The following is a 23,877-nucleotide window of genomic DNA, read 5'->3' as shown; positions in this document are numbered from 1 at the left end:
CTGGCAACAAATTCTTTCTAAGGTCTAATGAAAATACTTCCTGCTGCATTTTAGTCCATCCCTATTTACTCCCATTATTCAATGTGTGTTTTTTTGTTGTCGTTGTTCGTTTGTTTCTTTTTTTTTTTGGCTGCACCTCGAGGCTGATGGGATCTTAGTTCACCGATCAGGGATCAAACCCAGGCTACGGCAGTGAAAACGCAGAGTCCTAACTACTGAACCACCAGGGAATTCCCACTCGCGTTATTTAGAATGGAGAACCTTCCCACTTATACTCAGGGAGTCTGGCCTGATTTCAGTGAAGGGGTGGGTGTGGATGGGAAGGGAGCAGGCCTAAACTAGCTTACCCGTTCCCGGTCCAATTTCTTTTTAACCTTCACAAGTCCCAAGACAGGATCCACAGCAAATTCACTGTCTCGATCTCCATTCACAATGGAAAATCGAATCTGTCCATTGGGCTGGCTGTCTGCATCTTCTGCTATTAGCTTCACGGGACACAAGCAAAACAAAGCAAAGACATGACACGACAGACAGAGAAAAGGTTTATTCTTAGGGTCCCAGGTCTGTACAAATGGGCACAACTCTGAGAGTTTTCTTAGGCGTTCTACTCACCAATGCCAGGGGAAGAGATTTGGGGTTGGCCGAAGGAGGAAAGCACCATTACTAGAGCTGCCGTTTTATTTATGTTCATTTTTATCTGCCTACAGCCTGATGCTTGCTAGGCCTGATTTTCCTCAGGCCTTGAGCCGGTAAGGATAGACCCAACACTAACTGATAGGGATACTTCGGGGATTCTTTCCCAATTCGGCAAAACAATGGTCTCTGCCACTGAGTCAGGTATTTTCTAAATGTATGCATTCCCATGTTAAGGAAGTCCAAGAAAATTCCCTTTCCCACATGGCAAACACACAGCCCCACTGTCTGCTGCTCCACATTGGTGATGCTGGGATTTATATGTATGGAAATAGTCTTGTAATCGTTTCAGGCCCCAGGAGAAATGGCCTGGGAAGTCTACCTTGGATGTGTAAAGAATGAACAGCTGGTGCTGCAGGAGCCAGATATGAGGGTGGGTGGAAGGGACCTCTCCCACCTAGGGGTAATGAGGGTGTTGAGGACGGGACTGACTCACTGTTCCCAAATGTAATTTCTATGTCTAAGAGAACCTGTGTCCTCCTAATACATAGCTTGCTCTTATTGGTATAGAAAAAATTCCTTCCAGAAAGAGCTCCTTTAAGAGTAACCAGTCAGTCTTAAGCTTGATCCCATTTGTAGCTGTCCTTCTGTATGTGTGTGTGTGTGTGTGTGTGTGTGTGTGTATTTGGGGGGGGTGGGAAGGATGTTTTTATTCTGTCCTTAGCCATCTACTAACTTGTCATCCAAGGTCACAAGCTAGTAGGAGCTATCATTAGAAATTCATTCCATGGTCTGTTTTGTTTCTCAAAAAAATACACTCCTGGGAGGAACGTGATGAGTGATCACTTACACCTTGATATAAATGAACTTTATCAGACCCTTTCTAACAGAATGTGGAGAAGGAGTAGTTGAAAGGCTGGTGTCTGACTAGAGTTCTTGGGGACCAAAGGACGCTGAAAAGAGGAAGTGCGAAGAGAATCCGAGATAGACTCTGCTCCCTTTTTTACTCTCTTGAGGATTATTAGTCCCAGGTGTCTGGACCACGCCCCTGGCACCTACCGAAATGACAGAGTCCCCGACCGAGGCGTCTTCACTTATGACGGCACTGTAGACATCCTGGCTGAACTCGGGAGGGTTGTCATTCACATCTGTGAGGTTGATGTTGACAGTGGCCATGGCACTGAGGGCGGGGGTGCCCCCGTCTTTCGCTTCCACCACCAGGTAAAACTTTCTGCATAGTTCAAAGTCCAGGACCTCAGACACGGAGATACTCCCTTTGAAGGAAAATGGGGAGCTTTAGATTTGATTAGGAGAAACTCTGGTCAGCAGTCCCACAATCATGGTAATATTTGTAACATCATTTCCAGCCAAGAGTTTGAGATATTCAGGAATTGGTTTACTTAATACCCAGCTCAAAGCAACCCAGAGTCTGATTAACGCTGTCAGTTAAAACATTGCTATCCATCAGACACAATGCTGAAGAAATCAGGTCTTTGCATGTTTCCGCAATAGCTTCTGAACTTCCCTCGGGCAGCCTGAAAATCTCTGGCATTATTCACTCTCAGGCCATTTGGGAGGAGGGACTGGAGCAAGCATCCCCTATGAGCATCTCCCCAGGATGGTGGACCCAGGCAGACTGAGAATGTGCCAAGATGCGTGGACGTGATTGTATGACCCCGTCCCTCATCAGTAAGTACATACTTGCAGACTTAACCTAACTCTTAAACTGAATTAACCACTAAGGTGCCTCCCCTACTTATAAGCCGCTTTTCTGAAACTTTTATGGCACAAAGAGGACAAAGACCTCAGAAAGTTCAGGATGTAGTGATGTGCGGAAAAGGAAACACTTGGGAATCTGTTACCAAATAGCAAGCGTGAGTTTAGTGTCTACAACTACAGAGCAGAGCTAATACCCATGGCACAGAGTTCTTAAATTATGCAAGGAGAACAGGTGAAAGCAGCTAGGTGGGGGCACCTCCGCGAGGGGCTCCTTGAGTGTTCTTTCCTTCCCATCCTAGCCCTTTCTGGTGGGCGACCCAGTCCTGACTCCTGCACTTGGTAGCTGGTCATTGTACCGTCTGCAGAGCAGTTCTCGAGGGCATTTACCTCTCTCTCCCACCTGGAAAACAGTCACTAGGACCGAGGTGAGTACATCACATCTGTTCTCTTTCCAGACAGGCAGCTTCTCAGGGAGCTAAGCCTGCCCTTCTACTTAAGGTGAGAAATAGAAGTCGTACCTAAAGCAAGAGCCTCTTTCTCTCCATAATTATGTTTTCTTAGCAATTACCACCCCTAGCGCTTTATTTCGCATCCCAGCCTCGTTATCCAGAGCCAGATTTAAACAGTACTCAACCATTTCCCCATGGTATTCATATACAATGGCCATAACTAGACATGCTAAGGCTAACACACATTTAAATGAGGAAAATCCCCATACATTTTAATTTGAAGTAATGCACTTAATAAACAGGGTTATTAAGTGGGAGAAGCTGCTGCTGCAATCCTTCCATTAACGTTTCCACCCTCCTATACTAAGGCAGGGACTACGTGTCCTGCAATTTTTGCACCCCCATGGCATAGCAGTGCTATATAGAGGTTAGAGCATGTATTCCAGAGTCAGGGAGATCTGACTTCAAATCCTGGATCCTCTGCACCACCCACAACTTACTCACATTGGAAAAATTAACCTCTCTGAAGCCAATTTGCTCATACAGAAAATGGGAGAAATAACTAACAACTTAATAGGAATCTGGTGTATCTGCCACGTTACACGAACATTGCTAATTGCGATAGTTTCTTGCTCATATGTCTTGGATTATCCAACAGAAAACAGACCTCCTTTGCCCTCTTGCTCAACAAGTACATATTCCTTGAGTGATGATGGAATTATGTCCAGTGGCCAGAAGGTATGAGGGACTCACTTTTCTCATCTGTGAAATGGGCTGCCTTGCTTATTCACAGGGGGATAGGTAAACAAATAAGAATATCCACAAAAGAGCTTTGAAAATATTAATATAAACACTCTTTGAAAACGCAAGGGTGAGTATGTTTACTTTTCAAAGAATTGCCAAACTTTTTTTTGAATTATCCTCTTCACTTACTCAAAACAGCCCTACTAGTTATTACTCCCCGAGGAAGAGAAAACCCTAGGGTTCTCTTTGTTCTCTTGGTTTCTTTCTAGACATCTCTTCCCCAGGAGATGCCACACCCTCCCGCAGAGTTTGAAAAGGGCGTGGTGAGAAATGGCAGTGTTCTGACTATGGGAGCAGTGAGTAGGAATCAAATACAATGCCCATTCCAGCCGGCCAAGTGCTGGGTTTAGAAGGCCTGAAGGTCACCGTGCAGATCACTCATTAACATCTGCCTTGGTAGGTGACCAGAGAGTGGCCACCTGAGCGTGGACAGTGGCAACTGGAGGCTAATCCCCAGGAGCTGTTCCAACATAGAAATATAGGACCCAAGTAACAAAAACAAGCAAACAGAAAAGAGAGAGAAACAAACAGACCCTGAGGCTCCATCTGCAAATACTATCTCCCCATCTTGAACCACATGACTGTTCCCAAGCTTGTCAATCTGAAAAATCCTGGAGCCAACCTAGGGGCCAAGTATTTGCCCAGTGAGCCCACAGCAAGGAGCTGAAACTTAGCAGGGGGCATCGTTGGAACAGAGTGTCAGAGGGCACTCTGGGGTCGGCATGCAGGTCCTGCTCTGAGAAGACTTGTTTCCACCGAGAAGGGCGGTTGATTAGAGGGTTAGGAGGAGAACCAGGGTATAGTGAAGCCTTAGATTCTAAGTTGGTTGCTGTTTACCCACCTGTCTTTGGGTTGATCCTAAATTTCCCTTGCTCATTTCCAGACCGGATGAGGTACGTAATCTCGGCATTTGTGCCTATATCTTTGCTGGTGGCAAAAACAACAAGGACTTGGGTGCCAGGGGAGGTGTCCTCAGGCACCGTCACCAGGTAGTCCCTCCTCTCAAACACGGGGGGGTTGTCGTTAATGTCCAGGACGGTGATGGTGACAGTGGCCAGAGAGGACAGGGCCTGGCCGGGGCTCTGGTCGGTGGCCTGCACGCTGATGCTGTAGGAGGACTGTTGTTCTCGGTCCAGCGGCTGCTCCAGGATGATGATGCCAGACGAGATGTCGATGGAGAAGAACCCGTCGGCCGAGTCGGCCAGGGAGTACACGACCTTCCTGTTGGTGCCTGTGGGAGACGCGAGAGCGTGAGCGGAGAGGGACGCAGCCGGAACGCTCTCTGCGCTAGAAGACTGTGGCTTTGATGACTGTCTAATGGCCACACAAAGAAAAACGGTAACCGTGGAAACCAATGGCTTTGGTCCTACGACGACTTCAGTTTATAACAAATCTACAACTGAACCAAATGGTAAAGAAACGGAAAATATGGGTAAGAAATATCAGAAATAGCTGGATCTAAAGCAAAATGTTTTGCATGCATGTGTCACGTTGTTATGAGTCCTTCCTTCAATATTTTCAAATAACTGACCAACTGTCTTGATCATGTTAGAGAAACTGACTTCAGTTCTTCTGGCTCGTGTGGCTTGGACAAGTTACAGTATTTCTTACCTGCCTAGGCCACAAGGAAGATGAAAAACGCTTTGAAAACAGCGAAGAACATCTAACCTATTATTATTCAAGCCCTCAAGCAATTTCTTCATATCTTTATAACCTCCATCTGAAACTGGTATCCTGAGGATCACTATGCGTCTCCTAATAAACAATCCAGCAACTTAATAAAAAAAGAAATAGTTGGATCTTCTCAATATATTAAAGAACACCATGCATCCTTAAGAGAAACTCTAAGATGCCAACAGGTATAAGCGTCAGGATGTGCCACAGAAAGAGAAAGACAAATTAATTAATTAACTCGACACATTTTTATCTAGACTCTATCAGGCACTATTCCAAAGACTAGAGATTCTCATAATGGACAAGAGACAAACATTTCCTGAGGGAAATTTTTACTTTCTGGTGAGAGTAAATAAGAAATGAACAAGAACAAAGAATCAGTAAAATACATGGTATGTTTGGGAATAAAAAGAGAGAAGAATGAAGCCATAATGGGGGGGAATCGTGAGTGCTGGGGGGAGAGGGAGTTTGGGACCTGGGGAGAAGGGTGGTCCTTTTAATACAGGTGGTTGGAAGTTTGGCATTTGAGTGAAGACCCGAAGGAGGGAGGGAGGGAGTGAGCAGTGCAGAAATCTGAGGAAGAACGCTGTTGGTGGTAGTTGGGAAGCACTGGAGGGCTCTGAGGAGGGGAGTCACACGGTATGAATTAGATATTAACAGGATGGCTCAGGCAGCTGGTTATGAACAGAACAGCAAGACAGGAAGCAGAAACCCACTGGCAGTCTCCTGCAGGAAGACAGGTGTGCAATAAGGGCATCTGGAATGGACGGTGGTGTTGGAAGGGGTGAGACGTGGTCGGGTTCCAGATGTACTCTGAACACGTGGGTGTGAGAGGTGAGGGGCCCTAAATGTATTCTGAACTTGGAGGTGGTGAGAATAGATGGCTTTCTCACCGTGGAGCTGGCAGGATGTGGGATGTGAACGAAAGAGAAGATCCCAGAATGACTCTTAGGTTTGGGCCCGAGCGACTGAAAAGAGGGAGTTACCATCAGTTGCCATGGAGAGGACTGACTGCGGGAAGACGATAGGATTTGGACGAAGATCACGGGCCCTGTTTAGCATCGATTAAGTGTGAGATGGACATTTTATATGTAAGTGGAGATTCAAGTAGGAAGTTAGCAGAGGAGGCTGGAGATCAGAGGAGGGGTCCAAACTGGAGTTACATTTTTGAGGGTCTTCAGCATTCAGAGAGCCAGCAGAGCCATAAGAATGGATGCGGTCATGGGCTTCCCTGGTGGCGCAGTGGTTGAGAGTCCGCCTGCCGATGCAGGGGACACGGGTTCGTGCCCGGGTCCGGGAAGATCCCACATGCCACGGAGCGGCTGGGCCCGTGAGCCATGGCCGCTGAGCCTGCGTGTCTGGAGCCTGTGCTCTGCAACGGGAGAGGCCACAACACTGAGAGGCCCGCGTACCGCACAGAAAAAAAAAAAAAAAAAAAAAAAAAAGAATGGATGCGGTCGTAAGGGAATATAAAGGGAAAAAAGAAATACAGTGGCCAGTAAGCCTAGAGCACCCCATCAAAGGAGGGAGAGGATCTAGTCAGAGGGTGGTCTCCAGTTCCATGGCTTAAAGAAATGCACGTAGTTATCAAAATACCATTTTACCTTAATATATACTAAAGCTAAAACCTACCAACCAGGAAATGTTCATTAACAACCAACAAATCAATGAATGATGATTGGACCAACTTCCGATTCTGAAGATTGACTTAACTGTTTTCATCCGAGGAGCTCAGCACTTCAAAATGGTTTATAAACCTCAAATTCACTAGGAGTTACAGTTTATAAGAAAGAAAACATAACAACTTCATAGGCCGAAAAAGCATCATGTTGAGCCTAAACGCTCTTAATGAAGACAGTCATCAGTCATGACTTTAGCTATGACAACTACCTGAAAATGTCTTTTGCGAATCAGGGACCCCTAGAATATAAGCTCTTACAGGGAGGGCCTACGTACTGTCATTTTCTACTACACCATCTCACCATGGGGACAGGCCTTTGGCAGTAATAAGAGTTAAACATTTTACTCCCTCAATGTACAGTTTCCCTTAAGCCAAAATTCCAAGCAAACCAATAAAATCATGGAGGGAATGACAGAAATTGCATTATGTGGCTTTAACCAGAAGGTCAACATTGAGAGTTTGCTCATGGTTCCATTCCAGAGAGTCCATTTTTTCCAAAGTTTCATCATTTACTTCTATTTCTCTTTCAAAACAACCACCCCGTGATATATGAACATCAACCTCTGATTTTATTGGTGCTGGGATGAAAAACAAGAAGTCTTTGCTCTTTCCTTGCTGTCCCTTGAAATAAGGCCCCAAAGCAGGTGTTTTAGGGATGCTTTCTGGCTACTTTCACAGGTGGCTGCAAGATTAAACTTTTCAACATAAATTCCTGGGGTGAATACACAGAGGATCGCGGAGGTGATCAAGCTTGCACCTGAAAAACAATAACCCTGCCTGGGTGTCGGAGCTGACTGTGTGCCCTGGAAGCCGCCTTGACTGACGGGATAGTGTCAGGACACCTCTCAAAGACACAAAAATGCATTTATGGAAACACATCAGTGATTGACGTAAATACACCACATGGGTTTTCAAATCACACATGTTCCCTGGGGATTTGACTCCCAGCCCCAGCATATGGAAGAGCACTCTTACCAACAATAAGATGGGGCAGGAAGTTCATGCAGGATCTTTCCTCTGAACATCTGCTGACAACACCCACTTCACTGACGCAGGGATTTCCCTGGGGCCACTAGCATATGTAGGTAAGCAGAAGCGACAAAGTCCTATTTTCAGATGTGCTCCTGGATAAGCTTCCTCTTCAGGCTTGAAGATCACGTAGGAGGAAGGCCATTTCTGACCCTGTTCTGAAAGCCATGGTGCTCCAACCCGCTGAGTTAGGAGAGGTAGGGGCTGGGTTTGCACACTGCCCCTCTCTGTGGCAGCAAGGCCCGAAGGGAAGGTGCTTTTCATGACCGCCTGTGTTTCCTTCACTGGGACAGATAGCTGAAATCTAATTAAAAATACTGCCTGTGTTCCCAGTCGGCAGATTTCTCTCCCAGCCCTATTCAGAGGCCCTCGGCTCTGCTCGGACCTCCAAGCAGGAGAGGCCGTGTTTTCAGAGCTTCCAGCTCAGCCGGCTAGCCCTGTTGTTGGAACCCTGCATTTACAAGGCTGACATTGACCAGCCACACAAAGACCACGGCTCCCCTCTGAGTAGGTTCTGTTCCTTTAAAGCTTAGGGACAGGGAGTTTCTGCTGTATCACAGCAGAAAACCATCCCCAACAAGTTGTGGACCCAAACTCCCCCCACTCCCCGTATATTTTGCTTCTGACAGTATCTTGTGCATTCACACCAGGAGGAACAGGGAGATTTACGGTTTACCTCTCCTTTCTGTTACCAGTCAGACTTATATGAAAGTAAGACTAGAAAAGGTTGGGGCAGGTTGGGCACCCAAACCAACAAACCTGCTAAGTGGTATCTCTTGTGATTTGGTAGTTCTGAAGAAAAGAGCAGGATATATTTTTGGAATGTATCTAAACTCCAATTTAGACACAATTGCAACAGATTTCAGTGGTTTCTAGAAATCAAGTCAGATGCATAAATGTCAACGTGCAGGCAATACTTCTGTTGGAGCACTCGGGTCTTTTGCTGTATTACCAGGCAATGGGGGCTCTTTGTTAAATGAATGCAGGTCCTGTCACTAAAGTGGAAACTTTCTATCCAAGGGCGTTTGATAAATGCCATTCTTCAAATCACCAGCTTTTCGCTACGCACCGGGCAGAAAAGATGAACCCGAGCAGAAGACTTGCTTGCTAATTGGTCTAATGCTCTCACTGCATGTCACAACGTGTTATATTAAGGTATAACATTAATCCATCATTTCGTGTCTGTGTTTTTAAGTGCGTAATTCTCTTCTCCAATTTGCACTTAATTTAATGAGGACGGAGCTACTCAGCTTCTCAAGATGCTGAAATGCCAGACTACCAAGAGAAGTATGATTTTCATCGCATGTGAAGTTTCTGCGCGTTAACTGTGGCACATGGAGCGGGCAGGCCTTCAGAGGATTAAAATCAAGTAAACAGAGAATGCTTAAAATCCCGATTTGCTCAAAGGAAGTAACAGGTAGTGGCATTTTGTGGAGTGGGGTGAGAGGAAAGAAATAGCATGTACAAATTCCCAGAGAGAAGGCTATGAAATCCTGGGGCAGGTGGGTTGCCAGGGGCATCTATATTCCCTCCCTTGGAAGATTTCTAAATGGAGGCTAGGTTCCTCTCAACTGGGCCAAATGAAAAGAGGGACTGTTTGGGGAGCATGGACTGTACAGAACAGTCAAAGTTTTAAATGCTTAGGAATGAAGGCAGTGTGGTGCAGTCTTGGAAGACAGGAGATCTTGCTTGTAGCCCATGGGTTTCCCAAGTATACTCATGTAGCTTAACCTCGTTGGGTCTCAGGTGTCTTCATTTTTAAAATGATAGAACCTAGTCCATTGAAGTGTAAGATGATCTTCCAGCACTGTGATTCATTTGCAAGTTAATTAATGGAGTTGGTTTCATTTTTATTTTCAAAGGGCTGACCCTCTCCTCCAATTGGCCATGAAGTTGCTGGACCTGGGCATAAATGGGCTGAGTCATCAAAGGAAAAGTCCACGTTCGACCCAGTGATGATGAGCTATTGGACTGTTCCGGATGGGATGAAAACTTAACACAGTAGCTTCATACCATTCAGTTACATGTTGAGAGTTCACACATATAGTTTACAGCAAGGCTTTTATACCTCAGTGAGAAATAACGCCCACTGCTAGGATCATCCCCAAGGATCTCACCTAGTGTCAGAAGAGCTCAGCTTGATACTTGAGATTGTTAGAATCAGTACCAACACCAAATGGCCAGAGCAGCCAACACAGCAAGGACACTGAGACTTTTTTTAACCTGGTCTTTAAAAATGTTTTCTCCCCTCCTTCTGAGATCAAGCTCCCTGGGCTTAAGGAACCTACAAGAGTTCTACTCTTACTCAGGGGGTCTCATGATGGCTACTGCTTTGACTCTGTCAGGGCAGGGCCGTGTCTGTGACCTTCACACTCTATCCTCCAGTGCCTGCACAGGATCTGGCCTGTAGGCAGCACACAGAAAATGGGAGTTGTACTAAATTGCTGTAAACTGGCTTTTCTAAAGGGACTTGAATTTATACAGAATAGATATCTGGGGAAAAAGTAATTTGAAACAGTCTGAACAATCATACTCTAGAAACACTTTTAATTTTGGTTCTAATCCTGTGCTTTCATATCAGCTTGATTGATATACTGAGGTGTCATAATTTATGTACAATAACCTGAACACTTTGAAGTGTCTAGCTCATAAATTCTGAGAAATGTACATCTCCGTGGAACCACTCTCCGCATTAAGATACAGAGCATTGCAATTGCCCCTTACAGTTCCTTCACGTCCCATGGCTGTCAGTCCCTCGATCCCATGACCTAGGCAATCTAATAAGTTGTTTTGAACCAACACTTTCTCCCATCTTCATGAATGTCTATTTATCAGTGCTTGAAATCCCACAAGTACATTTAGATTTCAGTCTTTAGGACCCAGGCGTGGTGATTAAGACACATTTAAGCTACAAGGATTACCTTTTGAAGAAAAATGCTAAACAAAGCTTTGGTTCTTGAATATGTCATTGCATTCCTTTGCAATAGGCTTATCCTTAAAATATAGTACTTTTGAGAAGCACAAGGGTTCTGTCTTTCTCACCGGAGACCCTGGCTATGACCCTCCCATTTGATAAGGATTTGTCAAGTGCCACTTGTTTGACTATTCCAGGCACCATGCTGAGGTGAAGTGGAGCCCAAAAGATGCTTCCTTAATTCTAGGAGCTTAGCAACCTGACAAGGAATTACGTAAACTATTAACTATGTATTAAAGTAATATCTTAGCTATCAGATCGTTTAGGGTTTCCTGCATGTCTTCCAATCCTACCTGAACTGGAATGTTGAGTTCTTTTGATTCTACCTCTGAGAGACTTGTTGAACGTCTGTGGCCGAGACTCACAGTCAGGCAAGGCTCCACCTTCTCTCACCTACACTGTTGCAAGAGACCCCTAACTGCAAACTCGGACTCCATCCCTTCCTGGCTAAATTTAACCAGAGTTAAGTTCCTAAAACGCTGGGTCCAGTCCTGCCCCACCTGCTCAAGATAGTTACCGACTTCTCACTTCTTACAGCAAGAAGTAAAAACGATTGAGAATGGCTTTCCAGTCCTTTCCAGTCTGGTTCCAGCCCACACTCTCCAGGTCACTTCCTGCCCCACTTCCCTGTTGGGTGGTCTACTGCAGTCACTCCTGAAGACACACTCACATTTACTCTTGCAGGCCTCTGCTCATGCTTTCCCTTCTACTCAGAACATCCTCTTCCCCGCCTTCACTTGTCAAAATCCTACATATTCTTTGCAGGGTCTCCTCTGGGATAGCTTCCTTAACTTCCCCAGTTGCCCCCTTCCCTTTGCTTCCTTAACATCATTATTGCATTCTCATTAGTTATATTTATATCCTTTCTCCCACTAGATTAATGTATCATTTAGGCAGAAGGACCATGTCTGTTTTTTTCCTTTCCACTTTACTTTTCCCCCCAGTTTTATTGAGATATAATTGACATATAGCCCTGTATAAGTTTAAGGTGTACATAATGATGTGACTTACATATATCATGAAATGATTACCACAGTAAGTTTGGGAATAGCCACCCTCTCAGGTAGATCCGAAATTAAAAAAAACAATTTTTCTTCGTGATGAGAACTCACATAGGATTTGCTCTCTTAACAACTTTCATATATCACATACAGCAGTGTCCATTATACTTATCATGTTGTACCTTACATCCCTAGTACTTATTTATCTTATAACTATAACGGGAAGTTTGTACCTTTTGACTGCTTCCATCTGATACTCCCCACTCCCAGCCGCTGCTAAGGGACTGTGTCTTATTATCTTTGTATCCTGGTTCTGAGACCAGGGCCTAGCACACAACAGGAGAGAATGAATGTTGAACTGCAGAAGAAACAGCCAGGGGACCACAGCAAGCGTATGATGAGCCTGCTAACACGATGAAGGTAGGGGTGGTGTGCACACTGCTGTTACATGTCCACCGCAAAGGCATGGGCCAAAGAACCGAAGAGCCTCCAAACAGTGCGAAGTGGAGAAGTCAGAAATATTTAATACTAAAAATGTACATAAAACATTCATAGGGCTTCCCTGGTGGCGCAGTGGTTGAGAGTCCGCCTGCCGATGCAGGCGACACGGGTTCGTGCCCCGGTCCGGGAAGATCCCACATGCCGCGCAGCGGCTGGGCCCGTGAGCCATGGACGCTGAGCCTGCGCGTCCGGAGCCTGTGCTCCGCAATGGGAGAGGCCACAGCAGTGAGAGGCCCGCAAAAAAAAAAAAAAAAACCAACAACAACAAAAAACATTCATAGATTATATACAAAGCTATTGCTAAATAGATGTTCTCATTTGTAAAATAAACTAGTAACTACACAATTTTCCAAGAATAAGGACTGGCTGAATAGAGCACAGCACATTCATATCACAGAATACTATATATATCATTACATAAAAGTGTAAAAGAGTATACAGTGACACAGAAATATGTTTGCAAGCCAGTGAAAAAAGGTTACAAAACAGTATCTAGTTTAGAAGCCCATTTCTGTAAAGAACAAGGTGGAAGGGACTTCTATCAAAATGGTAACATTGCTTAGAATTGACTGTTTTTTTCTTTTTGTCTGTCCTTCCAGATCTTACACAGTGGACACAGATCATGTTTGTAATAAGTAAAAGAACTATTATAAGACTCATGTACATAGAAAATAATTCTTTAGTATCAATCTTAGAGAGTAGTCAAATTTTCAGGTTATTTTCCAGGCCAGTTTATTTCTCAACATACATACTACTTGAAATAATTGTAGAAAAAGGTATTTTTATAAGATTCTTTTTCTGGATCTTTCCATTCCTCATTTTAGTTTTTGCTCAGAAAGGCACTGACTTTACTTAGAAAATCACTTTTTTGGGGGTCAAAGTTCTTATTATAAAGTTATTTCAAGGGATACATTCTTAAAACTATTTAAGCAGTAGAAGAAAGTTGCTAGCCTCAAGTTCTTCTCTCATTGTCTGTGGGAGGCAAATAAAATTCTATCACAGTGAAAGAGCTCAAACTGAACGTTCTTTTCTGTCTTTAAAATATGCCTTCCGATGATAGGAAATAAAGCAGAAAGTTGCCCTGAGGAGTTCCATGAAATTGCAATTACTTCTGAAGTCAGAAATGACTTTTAAATAGACTCTCTAATTATGTCTGCTTTAAGTGCCTTTTAAAAGTTTTTCATTGGGTGATAACTAATCCTGACACATTCCCACATGCAAAATACCAACTCTGGGGTTCAGTAGTCCCTTTTGACTCTTTTTGAATAGTCAAAAAAAAAAAAAAAAAAAGACAGAAGGCGGCACCAGCCACAGAGTAAGGGAGATCCTGACTGTACCAGAAACTTCTTGGGGACTTGTCATTTGGGCTGGCACCGGCTCTGCTGGGTAAGACTGGCCACAAGATGTGAGTTCTCACAGAACATAAAAATGCAGGGGGTCCTTGCGTGTGTGTGTGTGTGTTTCTGTTTATCCTTCATAAATTCATTTATTTATTTTTTTATTGGGGTATGGCTGTTTTACAAGGTTGTGTTAGTTTCTGCTGTACAGCGAAGTGAATCAGCTATATGTATACATATATTCCCTCTTTTTTGGATTACTCAGCAATTAAAAGGAACGAAATTGGGTCATTTGTAGAGATGTGGATGGACCTAGAGTCTGTCATACAGAGTGAAGTAAGTCAGAAAGAGAAAAACAAATGTCTTATATTAACGCATATACGTGGAATCTAGGGACACTTGTTTAAAAAATGTTAACAAATGACTTATTTACAAAACAGAAACAGACTCACAGAGAAAACAAACTTATGGTTACCAAAGGGGGAGGCATTAACAGATACACACTACTATATATAAAATAAACAACAAGGACCTACTGTATAGCACAGGGAACTATATTCAATATTTTGTAATAACCTGTAATGGAAAAGAATATATATATATATATATATATATATATATATATATATATATATATATATCTGAGTCACTTTGCTGTACACACCTGAAACTAACATAATATTGTAAATCAACTATACTTCAATTACAAAAAAGAGTGAAGAAGTTCAGTGCAGCCACAGCAGAACATTAAACCAACGTGGGGCCCTTCTAAACACGGGGCCCTGTACAGTTGCAAAGGCTGCACACTGATAAAGCTGGCCCCATTGCTGAGATTGCCTTCTGTGATCCCTCAGAAGTTGCAGCTCATCAGGGTATAACTCTTTCAAGCATCTATGGCTTGGCACTTTGCTAACTGGGATAGTCAATAAATTTACTTATGTATTAATAAATTTATTAATTTATTTTATAAATAAATTAATCCATCAACCACGTACTCAAAACTCCATCTCTATTGGGGCACAGAACTTCTATGCTGAACTGCTACTCAGCAGTAACACTAAAAATGTTTCCTGGGTGGGTTGTTGACTCTGACCATTGGATCAATTCATTCATCCATCCAATAAATATTCAGAGGACTTCTGCCATATGGTAGGCACTGGGGATACAAAGAAGAGGGTCACAGTATCTCTACCCTCAAATGTCTCCTATTTCTCAGGAGACAAACATGTATATAACTGATTGTTGGAGAGAGGTGGCCAGGGGAAGTTTCCCAGAGATGGAAACAACTGAATTGAACCATGAAGGAAAGACAGGAGTTGTCAGGAGTACCAAAGTGGGAAAGTGACAAGAAGAAAGGGCATTTCGGGTGATGTGAACATATGTGAAGTTAAGAAAGATGAAATTGCAAGGGGCACTCAGAGAAGGGTTAAGGGATCAGTATTGCAAAATTACACATTTAGAAGGGCAGGTGTTGAAGCTGTCTGTTTTTGGAGCTGCTAGTAAATTACCAGAGCTGTTATAAGCAATTATAGCTACAGTAAATGAAAAACTGTGCAGAAGTTAATGGATAAATTAGCAGAGAGAGAAGAAGGAAGATTGAAAGGGGTGAGAGGGAGAGGGTGTGTGGGTGGGAAGTGCTATGTACTATGGGAGAAGTTGTTCCAAGAGCTCCCCACTGTTGATGGACAACATAATTGCCCCCATCAAGGAGGCTTCACAAGGTGAAATGATAGCACGTATCCTGCAGCAAAGCTGATAAGCACACTCCACTGACTCTCAACATCCCCTGCAGAGGCACCGAACCAAAGCTGGGGTCCTTGGATTCTGCACAAAATGCACAGGGGTGATTAGAAATTCCTCCAGACAGCTAGCGCTCCCTTAAACCCATCCTGTGTACTGCTGTGTGTTGGATCAGGATCGATTCAAAGGAGCAGCTCAGAAGGCTGTTACCAACCTGTGGCATCTATGGATGAGACAGCGTGTGAATGTGTGAATTCACGGGAATGAGTCACAGAGGTCAACTCTAAGAAATCAGAATTCCCTGCCTATAGGTGACCACTGAAACAGTTCACTAAGATACTCCTTTCTGAAAGGAATGTGCCGTTTTATTTGGTAACTATTGTTTTGACCTCCCCCTGCTTGGATGATTTTAAAAAGAGTAATAATAATAACGTATATGTGTCCAATGCAAAGACTCCTAAACCAGGCAAGACATCACAGTCAACTATAGAAAAAAATGTACGTCCAGACCCATCTCAGACTTCCTGAATCAGATTTTGGAGATGGAGCCCTGGCCTGTATGTTTATTTTTAAAAACTCCCAAGGGGATTCCGGTGTACAGCCAGGGTTGACAACCAATTTGTCTCATTTTTCTGGGTTATTTTATCTCTGCTGCTGGATTCTGGATTTGGGAGGGGGCAGTTCCTAGTGCCCTAATCAACTGAAGGCATCCTATTTTCTTGGGCATAGGGGAGGTCAGTCCATTCCCAAATTAAGCCCCGTGTGACAGAAATATTATCTCCAATGACTGGAGAGGGGAATTTTCAGCCTCTGAGATTTCTACACAAGGGAGCCCAGGCTCTGTGTGTAAAAACACTTGAGAAAGGAATCCACATATGTTCTAGACATGACGTTAGGGGATTTAGGTGGAATGTCTACTTCTCCCAACAACTTGGCAGTTCAGCAGACATGTATCGAGCATGTACTGGGTGGCTGGTGCCTTGCCTGCACTGGTGACTGGGCTGGTATGCCAGCCCACTAGGAGCTCACAGTCTGGAGAGAAAACAAGTAATTAATATCTCATCTTTCCAGGGAGGAAGAGGAGTTCAAAGGGGTTGGGGAACTTATTTAAGGCCAGACAGTTAGTAAGGGTTGGAACTGGGATATTTAATCTGGTCTCATCCCAAAGCCCCTTTGTGATTCCCAAAGTGACAGGACAATGTGACCCAGAGGTGATGGGGTGTCACAGTCTGCCACGTAGCTGCATGTAGTGCAGCAGACGTCCTGATGCTGGTGGAAGGTAAAGAATTCGGGGTGGGTTTTATGGCGCCCTGGAGCTCTTTACTCAGGACTACTACCCATTTTACAGACGCCTTGGGAGGGGGCACAAAGCCTTTTTGAACTTCAGTTTCTCCACCTGTCAGTGGGAGTATCAAGGTCTGCCCTAGCCGTAGCAAGATTACATGTGTAAGGGTTTGGGGCTCTTTGGAGAAAGGCTTTGAGCATGAGGTTATCTTTTTTGATATCTACAACAGGCACAGGGCTTTGGCTACAATGTGCTCCAGAGAACAGCTCATGTCTCTGTCTTTAGGGGGATTATTTAGTTTTTACAAACATTTTAACAGTTTCTCAGCTGCCTTCAAAGATTTAATACTTCAGAAAATAGCAGGGCTTGAAAGTTAAGAGAATAAATCATAAGAGTTCCTAAAAAAAAAGAAAATAGCAGGGCTTTGGGGAAGGAAAAGAAACATATTAAATCACTGATTTATGCAGCTTAGAGGTAATAATTTCTAAGGCGTTAAGGAAAGACATAGAATACATGATACTTAAGAGCACACAGGCTGACATCAGAATTGAATCCTTCTCAAAACATCTTCTGGAATATATATATTTATATATGTATAACTGAACCACTTTGCTGTACACCTGAAACTAACATAACATTGTAAATCAACTATATTTCAATACAATTTTTTTTAATTTTAAAAATAAAATAAAATTTTCATCTCTGTCAGAAGAATTGATGAAGCTATTAAAAGTTATTAAGGGCTTCCCTGGTGGCGCGGTGGTTGGGAGTCCACCTGCCGATGCAGGGGACATGGGTTCGTGCCCTGGTCTGGGAAGATCCCACATGCCGCGGAGCGGCTGGGCCCGTGAGCCATGGACGCTGAGCCTGCGCGTCTGGAGCCTGTGCTCCGCAACGGGAGAGGCCACAACAGTGAGAGGCCCGCAAACCGCAAAAAAAAAAAAAAAAAAGCTATTAAAATATATAAAAAAAACAAACCCCACAACATCTTCTGGTAGAAATGACTAGAGAACAGAAAAGAGGATTGAACTGAGGTGTCAGGGTACCCTCCATTTAGATCCAGCTCTGCCACTAATGAAGTCATCTTGGGTAAGTCTCTTTATCTCTGAGCCCCAGTTCCCTCCTCAGAAAAAGAAGGGTTTTGACTGGATTTAGTCTCAGGTCCTTCCCAGCATAACACCCCAAGATCTATAAGGACTATGATTCACAGAAGGAGTAGGCCTAGTGCCCCAGGGAGAATCCATGAACCCAGGAGAAGAGCAGCAAAGAGCAGCCAACAGCTGTTACATCATCACTCACCCTGCCCACGTCATGGCAGCCGTGTTCTCAGCTTTGCTGAGCCGCTTCTCCTGGAGGCAAGGCCCTGTTTTGATTGCCCCTGACCCACGGGAGCCCTTCTTCCCTCTGGGTAAAGCCTGTGAAAGGATAATGGCTATGGTGGGGAATTCTTAAGGATTCGTGGGTAGAATTCAGGAGGTCCATGAACTTGCACTAGTGTATTAGTTCTCTATTGCTCCATGCCAAACTACCCCAGAACTTAGCAGCATGAAACAACAAATATTTAGTACCTCATCATTTCTGTGGGGCAGGAATGGCTTAGCTGGCTGTCTGTGGCTCCTGGTTTCTCATGAGGCTTCAGTCAAGCTGTTGGGCAGGGCTGCAGTTTCATCTGAAGGTTCCAGTGGAGGCAGGCGTGGGGTCCACTTTCAAGCTCACTCATGCAATCGTTGGTGGTCCCCAGTCCCTTGTCATGTGGGCCCCTCACAGGGCTGCCTCACCATATCCTAGCTCTCTTCCCCAGAATGAGCGATGCAAGAGAGAGTCAGAGGGACTGCTTTGCCCAGAATTGTGTCCCCCACCAAATCCGAATGTTGAAGAGCTAACCCCTAATGTGACTGTATTTAGAGATAGGGCTTTTAGGAGATATTAAGGTTCAAAAGGTCATAAGGGTGGGGTCCTAACCCAACAAGATTGGTGGCCTATAAGAAGAGGAAGGCAGAGAGAGCTCTTTCCCTCTCTGCGCACACCAAGGAAAGGTCACGTGAGCGCCCAGTGAGAAGGCAGCCACCTGTGAGCCAGGAACTGACCATGCTGGCACGCTGAGCTGACATCCAGCCTCCAGAACTGAGAACATTAGTTTCTGCTGTTTAAGCCCCTCAGTCTATGGTATTTTGTTATGGCAGCCCAAGCAGACTAATACAGAGAGCATGCCCAAGAGGGAAGTCACAGTCTTTCTGTAAGCTAATCTCAGACGTGATATCAGCCATCACTTCTACCATATTCTATTCATTAGAAGTGAGTCAGGAGTCAGCACGTCCAGCGGACTCTCAAGGAAAGAGACGGGAAGACCAAGAGGTAGGGGGGTGGTCGTTGGAGGCCACCTTAGAAGCTGCCTACCGCCGAGGGAAAAATTTACATCTTTATTTTCAGTAACCTCTAACTGGATTTAGCACAACATTCAATGGTAAATGTTGGCAACTGATCACAGTAGTATGGGCAGCAGCTGTGCTTCTGTAACCAACAGAAATCACAACTATTTTCATAATTTATAGTTGTGGCACATACCCCCCCTGCTTACCACTACTCCAAAATATAAAAGTTATGAGATCTACTGTGTTAGATCTTATTTAATGTATTAAGGCAGAAATTCATATTACTATATAACAAGTTTAAAATATATTTGGACCCCATTTCTTCTGTAACTTTTTGTATTTTATTTTATGAATTGTAAAACATTATCCTGAGACACGATCTGTAGGTGTCACCAAACTGTTAAAGTACTGGTGGCACAAAAAGTTTAGGAATTCCTAAGCAAGTGGCTCTCCAAGTGCGGTCCTGGGACAGCAGCATTAATATCCCCTGGAAATTAGTCCGATTTCCAACAAGCTCTCAGGTGATACTCTTGGTCCAGGGACCACTTTTTGAGAACCACTGCCCTTGACTAAAATATAACTATTGATATCTATTAACCAAGCCTCCTTTGGTGCCACTAACTAGTTTTTCTTTCAGGGCAAGTTAACCCTTCAGAGTTTATTCGTATGTTAAATAGAACAATAACAAAAATATCTGCCAACCTGCAGAAGTTGTTGTGAGAAGAGGAAATAATATATCTGCAGTACTTGGCACGGTGCCTGGTATATAGTAGAAGCTCACAAAGTAAATGTTATTAGTCGTATTATGATTTTTGTCATTTAAAATTCTTACCAAGCCCCAGTCTTGCCTTTCGGGGCTTAAGAGTAGGAGAGAAGAGATATGCAAGCAGTTCCATGTAAGGAAAATCTTGAGATGCTGCTGGAGATTAGAGCAGGATATCCAGCTGCAAAGAGGGCAGATGTGGCTCAATGTAGTTCCCTCATTTCTAGTCACTCTTGGCTGAGCCTCTCACTCACCCTTCAAGGTTGGCAAAGCAAGCACTACACTTGTCCTTCTAACATTATACTCATAAAAGAGGAAACAGTCTGAGGGAGACCAGTTACTAGCTGAAGGTCATGAAGCTTGCACACGGCACAGGGCACTAATCATCCAGGGCTTTCCACACACCCTTGTGGCCTCTTGAACTCTGGTTACTCGGAGATGTGTCCCTGAAGGACATTTAGGGATTAACCCCATGATATGCAGGGTCTAGAGGAGGCCAGGGGTGCTGGCTCAGCTGAGGTATGAGGCTGCCAGAAGCTATCTACTTGGGAAGTCCTAAAAGAGAAAAATGGCAGGCCACCTGCATGCCTCCATTGTGGGATACATGGGTACCTCCAACTTCCTTCACAGACTCCACAGACTGACACTTCTTTCTGTCCCACACAGCTGGGTGCCAAAGGCTATGGAAAAGGAATGCTTCAGAATTTATCTCTTTTGTCAGGTGTGACATTTTTCTTTTGCTTTTGGGGCCCAGTGTAAAGGTAACATATTCAGCTAAGTCCTTCCAAGAGTACATGCTGAATGGATATTTGTTTTCCTCCATGAGACTAGAAGGTGATGATGAAAGATTTAAAATCAAACTCCATTACAGGGACCTCTGTGAGACCAGAAGGGTGACGAGGGAATATTTAAAATCTAACACCATCCCAGGAGTTGACGCTTTGGCCATCATGTCTGAAGGTAAGGGAGAGCTCCAGTAGACAAATGTTTCTGACTCTGACAGACTGGTCTGAATGACCCTCCCTCAGACTTCATCCCAGGACGATGCAGGAAACAGCCAGCCCAGAGCGCTCGACCCACATGCTTTTCTGTCATCCTTCCAGCATTTTGTGGTGCACTTGCACTTAACTCATCTCTTAGCTGTTCTTCCTGAGTCTTTTTTCACGGCTCAACAAGTGGCAGCCACACAAGGCTAGGAATGTGTCAGAAGAGGCAAGAAACAATTGGAGAGATCCATTTAAAGTGGTTTGGTCAGAAAGATCTCTATTTAATAACCCTCAGTGGTTATTTTCGTGAACATTCCTCTCAGGCAAATAATTTCCTGCTCTTTCATGAGGAGCTACACGCTCAGAGCAAATGATGTTCTGAGATACTGGGTCAGCCCTTCATTCTAACAAGATCCATTCTCTGGAAAACCAAGTTCATTCCAGCTTCTGCCCCATGAGAGCACGCTTGGAGTCATGATGCCATCTATCTCCCTCGTGAAATATGCAGAAAATGAATCCCCAAATGGACTGCAAGCTTACATTACTACAGTGAATGACAGTTCAAAATTAAGGACGCTGAGGGCTGCTGGAAAACAAACACTTGGGTAAAAATGGAAAAGTTCTGGGAATTCCCTGGTGGTCCAGAGGTTGGGACTCCGCACTTCCTGGTTGGGGAGCTAGGATCCCACAGGCTACACGACGCAGTCAGAAAATAAAAATGGAAAAGTTCTGTCAAGAGGTACGTGTTCTCTGTTTCTTTCCTGTTCTCTGTTAATATGAAGATCTAACTATTAACTTTAGAGGGAAAAGCATCATTCTGGAAGACTCTGAGAGAGAACTTCTCATCTTTTCAATTTATGTAATTCACTCTACTCGTTGGGTCTGTTCATTTCTATAACCCAGCACCTACAGAGCCCTCAGTGGGTGAGGAACTTCTCTTCCCCACTTCTTTGTGACTCCCTCTCATGTTGCCTTTAGCCCCTGAAACTAGCTCCCTTCCCTCACCTCAGAGCGTCCAGCCCAGCTGCCGCCACGTTAGTCTCCTCTTACCACATGGAGATGTCTGAGGGTGGATGTGTGCCTCCTAACTGGGTTATCCTCAGCATCTCCCTCTTAGTTTCTTCCTTTGAGTGTCAGTTGTTTTTTTTTCTTTTTGCCCCTCTCCTTCCTTTGATTTCTAAGGTCAAGTGGTCTCTCCAAACTGCTGAGGCTCACCCTCCCTACACATATGAGTAATGCTACCCTCTCCAGTCTCTTTGGGATCTGCTGGGGCAGTTGTCCTTTCCTGCTTTCATCATTGTGGCAGAGACAACAAGTGCTCACCAAATACCCCATGGCCTCTCCTAAATTCCCCAGCCTCTTCTGACTACTTCTGGGCAAGGGAAAGTGACAGTGATGTGGGTCTCTCCCAGGCTGAGTTAGCTAAAAGCCTGTGTGCCTCCTTCATCCCTCTCCTCTCCTGCTGCAGTGACTTTGGGCTCCAAAGGTCAAGAAGATCCTGTTGACAGGATGGAGGGACCAGATCTCCACGTCACTGAATGGACTCATGCTAACCTGCACTTCAGGGCAAGAAATAAACTTTTGCTGGACTAAGCCACTGAGATTTTTAAAAAGTTACCTCAGTCTCGTCAAGCCTATCTTGGCTAATACAATCCTCACCTCTTTCTTTCTCTTTTGCTACTGGATCGTTCCCCTCTTCTTGACCCAAGTTCAAGCCCCCACCCTTTTTTTTTTAACATCTTTATTGGAGTATAATTGCTTTACAATGGTCTGTTAGTTTCTGTTATATAACAGAGTGAATCAGCTATACATATACATATATCCCCATATCTCCTGCCCCTTGCGTCTCCCTCCCTCCCACCCTCCCTATCTCACCCCTCTAGATGGTCACAAAGCACCAAGCTAATCTCCCTGTGCTATGCGGCTGCTTCCCACTAGCTATCTATTTTACATTTGGCAGTGTATGTATGTTCATTCCACTCTCTCACTTCGTGCCAGCTTACCCTTCCCCCTTCCCATGTCCTCAAGTCCATTCTCTAGTAGGTCTGCATCTTTATTCCCATCTTGCCCTTAGGTTCTTCATGAAGATTTCTTTTTTTTTTAGATTCCATATATATGTGTTAACATATGGTATTTTTCTCTTTCTGACTTACTTCACTCTGTATGACAGTCTCTAAGTCCATCCACCTCACTACAAATAACTCAATTTAGTTCCTTTTTATGGCTGAGTAATAGTCCATTGTATATATGTGCCACATCTTCCTTATCCATTCATCTGTCAATGGACACTTAGGTTGCTTCTATGTCCTGGCTATTGTAAATAGAGCTGCAATGAACATTGCGGTACATGACTCTTTCTGAATTGTGGTTTTCTCAGGGTATATGCCCAGTAGTGGGATTGCTGGGTGGTATGGTAGTTCTATTTTTAGTTTTTTAAGGAACGTCCATACTGTTCTCCATAGCGGCTGTATCAAATGACATTCCCACCCACAGTGCAAGAGGGTTCCCTTTTCTCCACACCCTCTCCAGCATTTATTGTTTGTAGATTTTTGATGATGGCCATTCTGACCAGTGTGAGGTGATACCTCTTTGTAGTTTTGTTTTGCATTTCTCTGATGATTAGTGATGTTGAGCATCCTTTCATGTGTTTGTTGGCAATCTGTATATCTTCTTTGGAGAAATGTCTATTTAGGTCATCTGCCCATTTTTGTATTGGGCTGTTGTTTTGATATTGAGCTGCATGAGCTGCTTGTATATTTTGGAGATTAATCCTTTGTCAGTTGCTTCATTTGCAAATATTTTCTCCCATTCTAGGGGTTGTCTTTTCGTCTTGTTTATGGTTTTCTTTGCTGTGCAAAAGCTATTAAGTTTCATTAGGTCCCATTTGTTTATTTTTGTTTTTATGTTCATTTCTCTAGGAATTGGGTCA

General features: G+C 44.1%; 1 protein-coding gene across 6 annotated transcripts in view; it reads right to left on the bottom strand.

The window, feature by feature from the left end:
* The window catches only part of FAT3 (FAT atypical cadherin 3), a 697,691-nt gene that overhangs the window by 53,123 nt on the left and 620,691 nt on the right, over positions 1-23,877 (bottom strand). For 5 of the 6 annotated variants that reach the window (XM_079929094.1, XM_079929092.1, XM_079929095.1 and 2 more), the window contains 3 exons: positions 4,447-4,836; positions 1,693-1,907; positions 348-485 (listed from right to left, as the gene is read on the bottom strand). In XM_079929094.1, coding sequence (XP_079785220.1) covers positions 348-485; positions 1,693-1,907; positions 4,447-4,836 — 743 coding nt within the window. Of the gene's footprint in view, positions 1-60; positions 486-1,692; positions 1,908-4,446; positions 4,837-23,877 lie in introns of those variants that run through there. The other variant, XM_079929096.1, reaches the window with a different exon arrangement.

The sequence above is a fragment of the Stenella coeruleoalba genome, assembly GCF_951394435.1.
Source record: "Stenella coeruleoalba genome assembly, chromosome: 8".
NCBI lineage: Eukaryota > Metazoa > Chordata > Mammalia > Artiodactyla > Delphinidae > Stenella > Stenella coeruleoalba.
The sequence above is the reverse complement of the archived record's forward strand: the minus strand, read 5'-3'. Positions and strand labels throughout refer to the sequence as shown.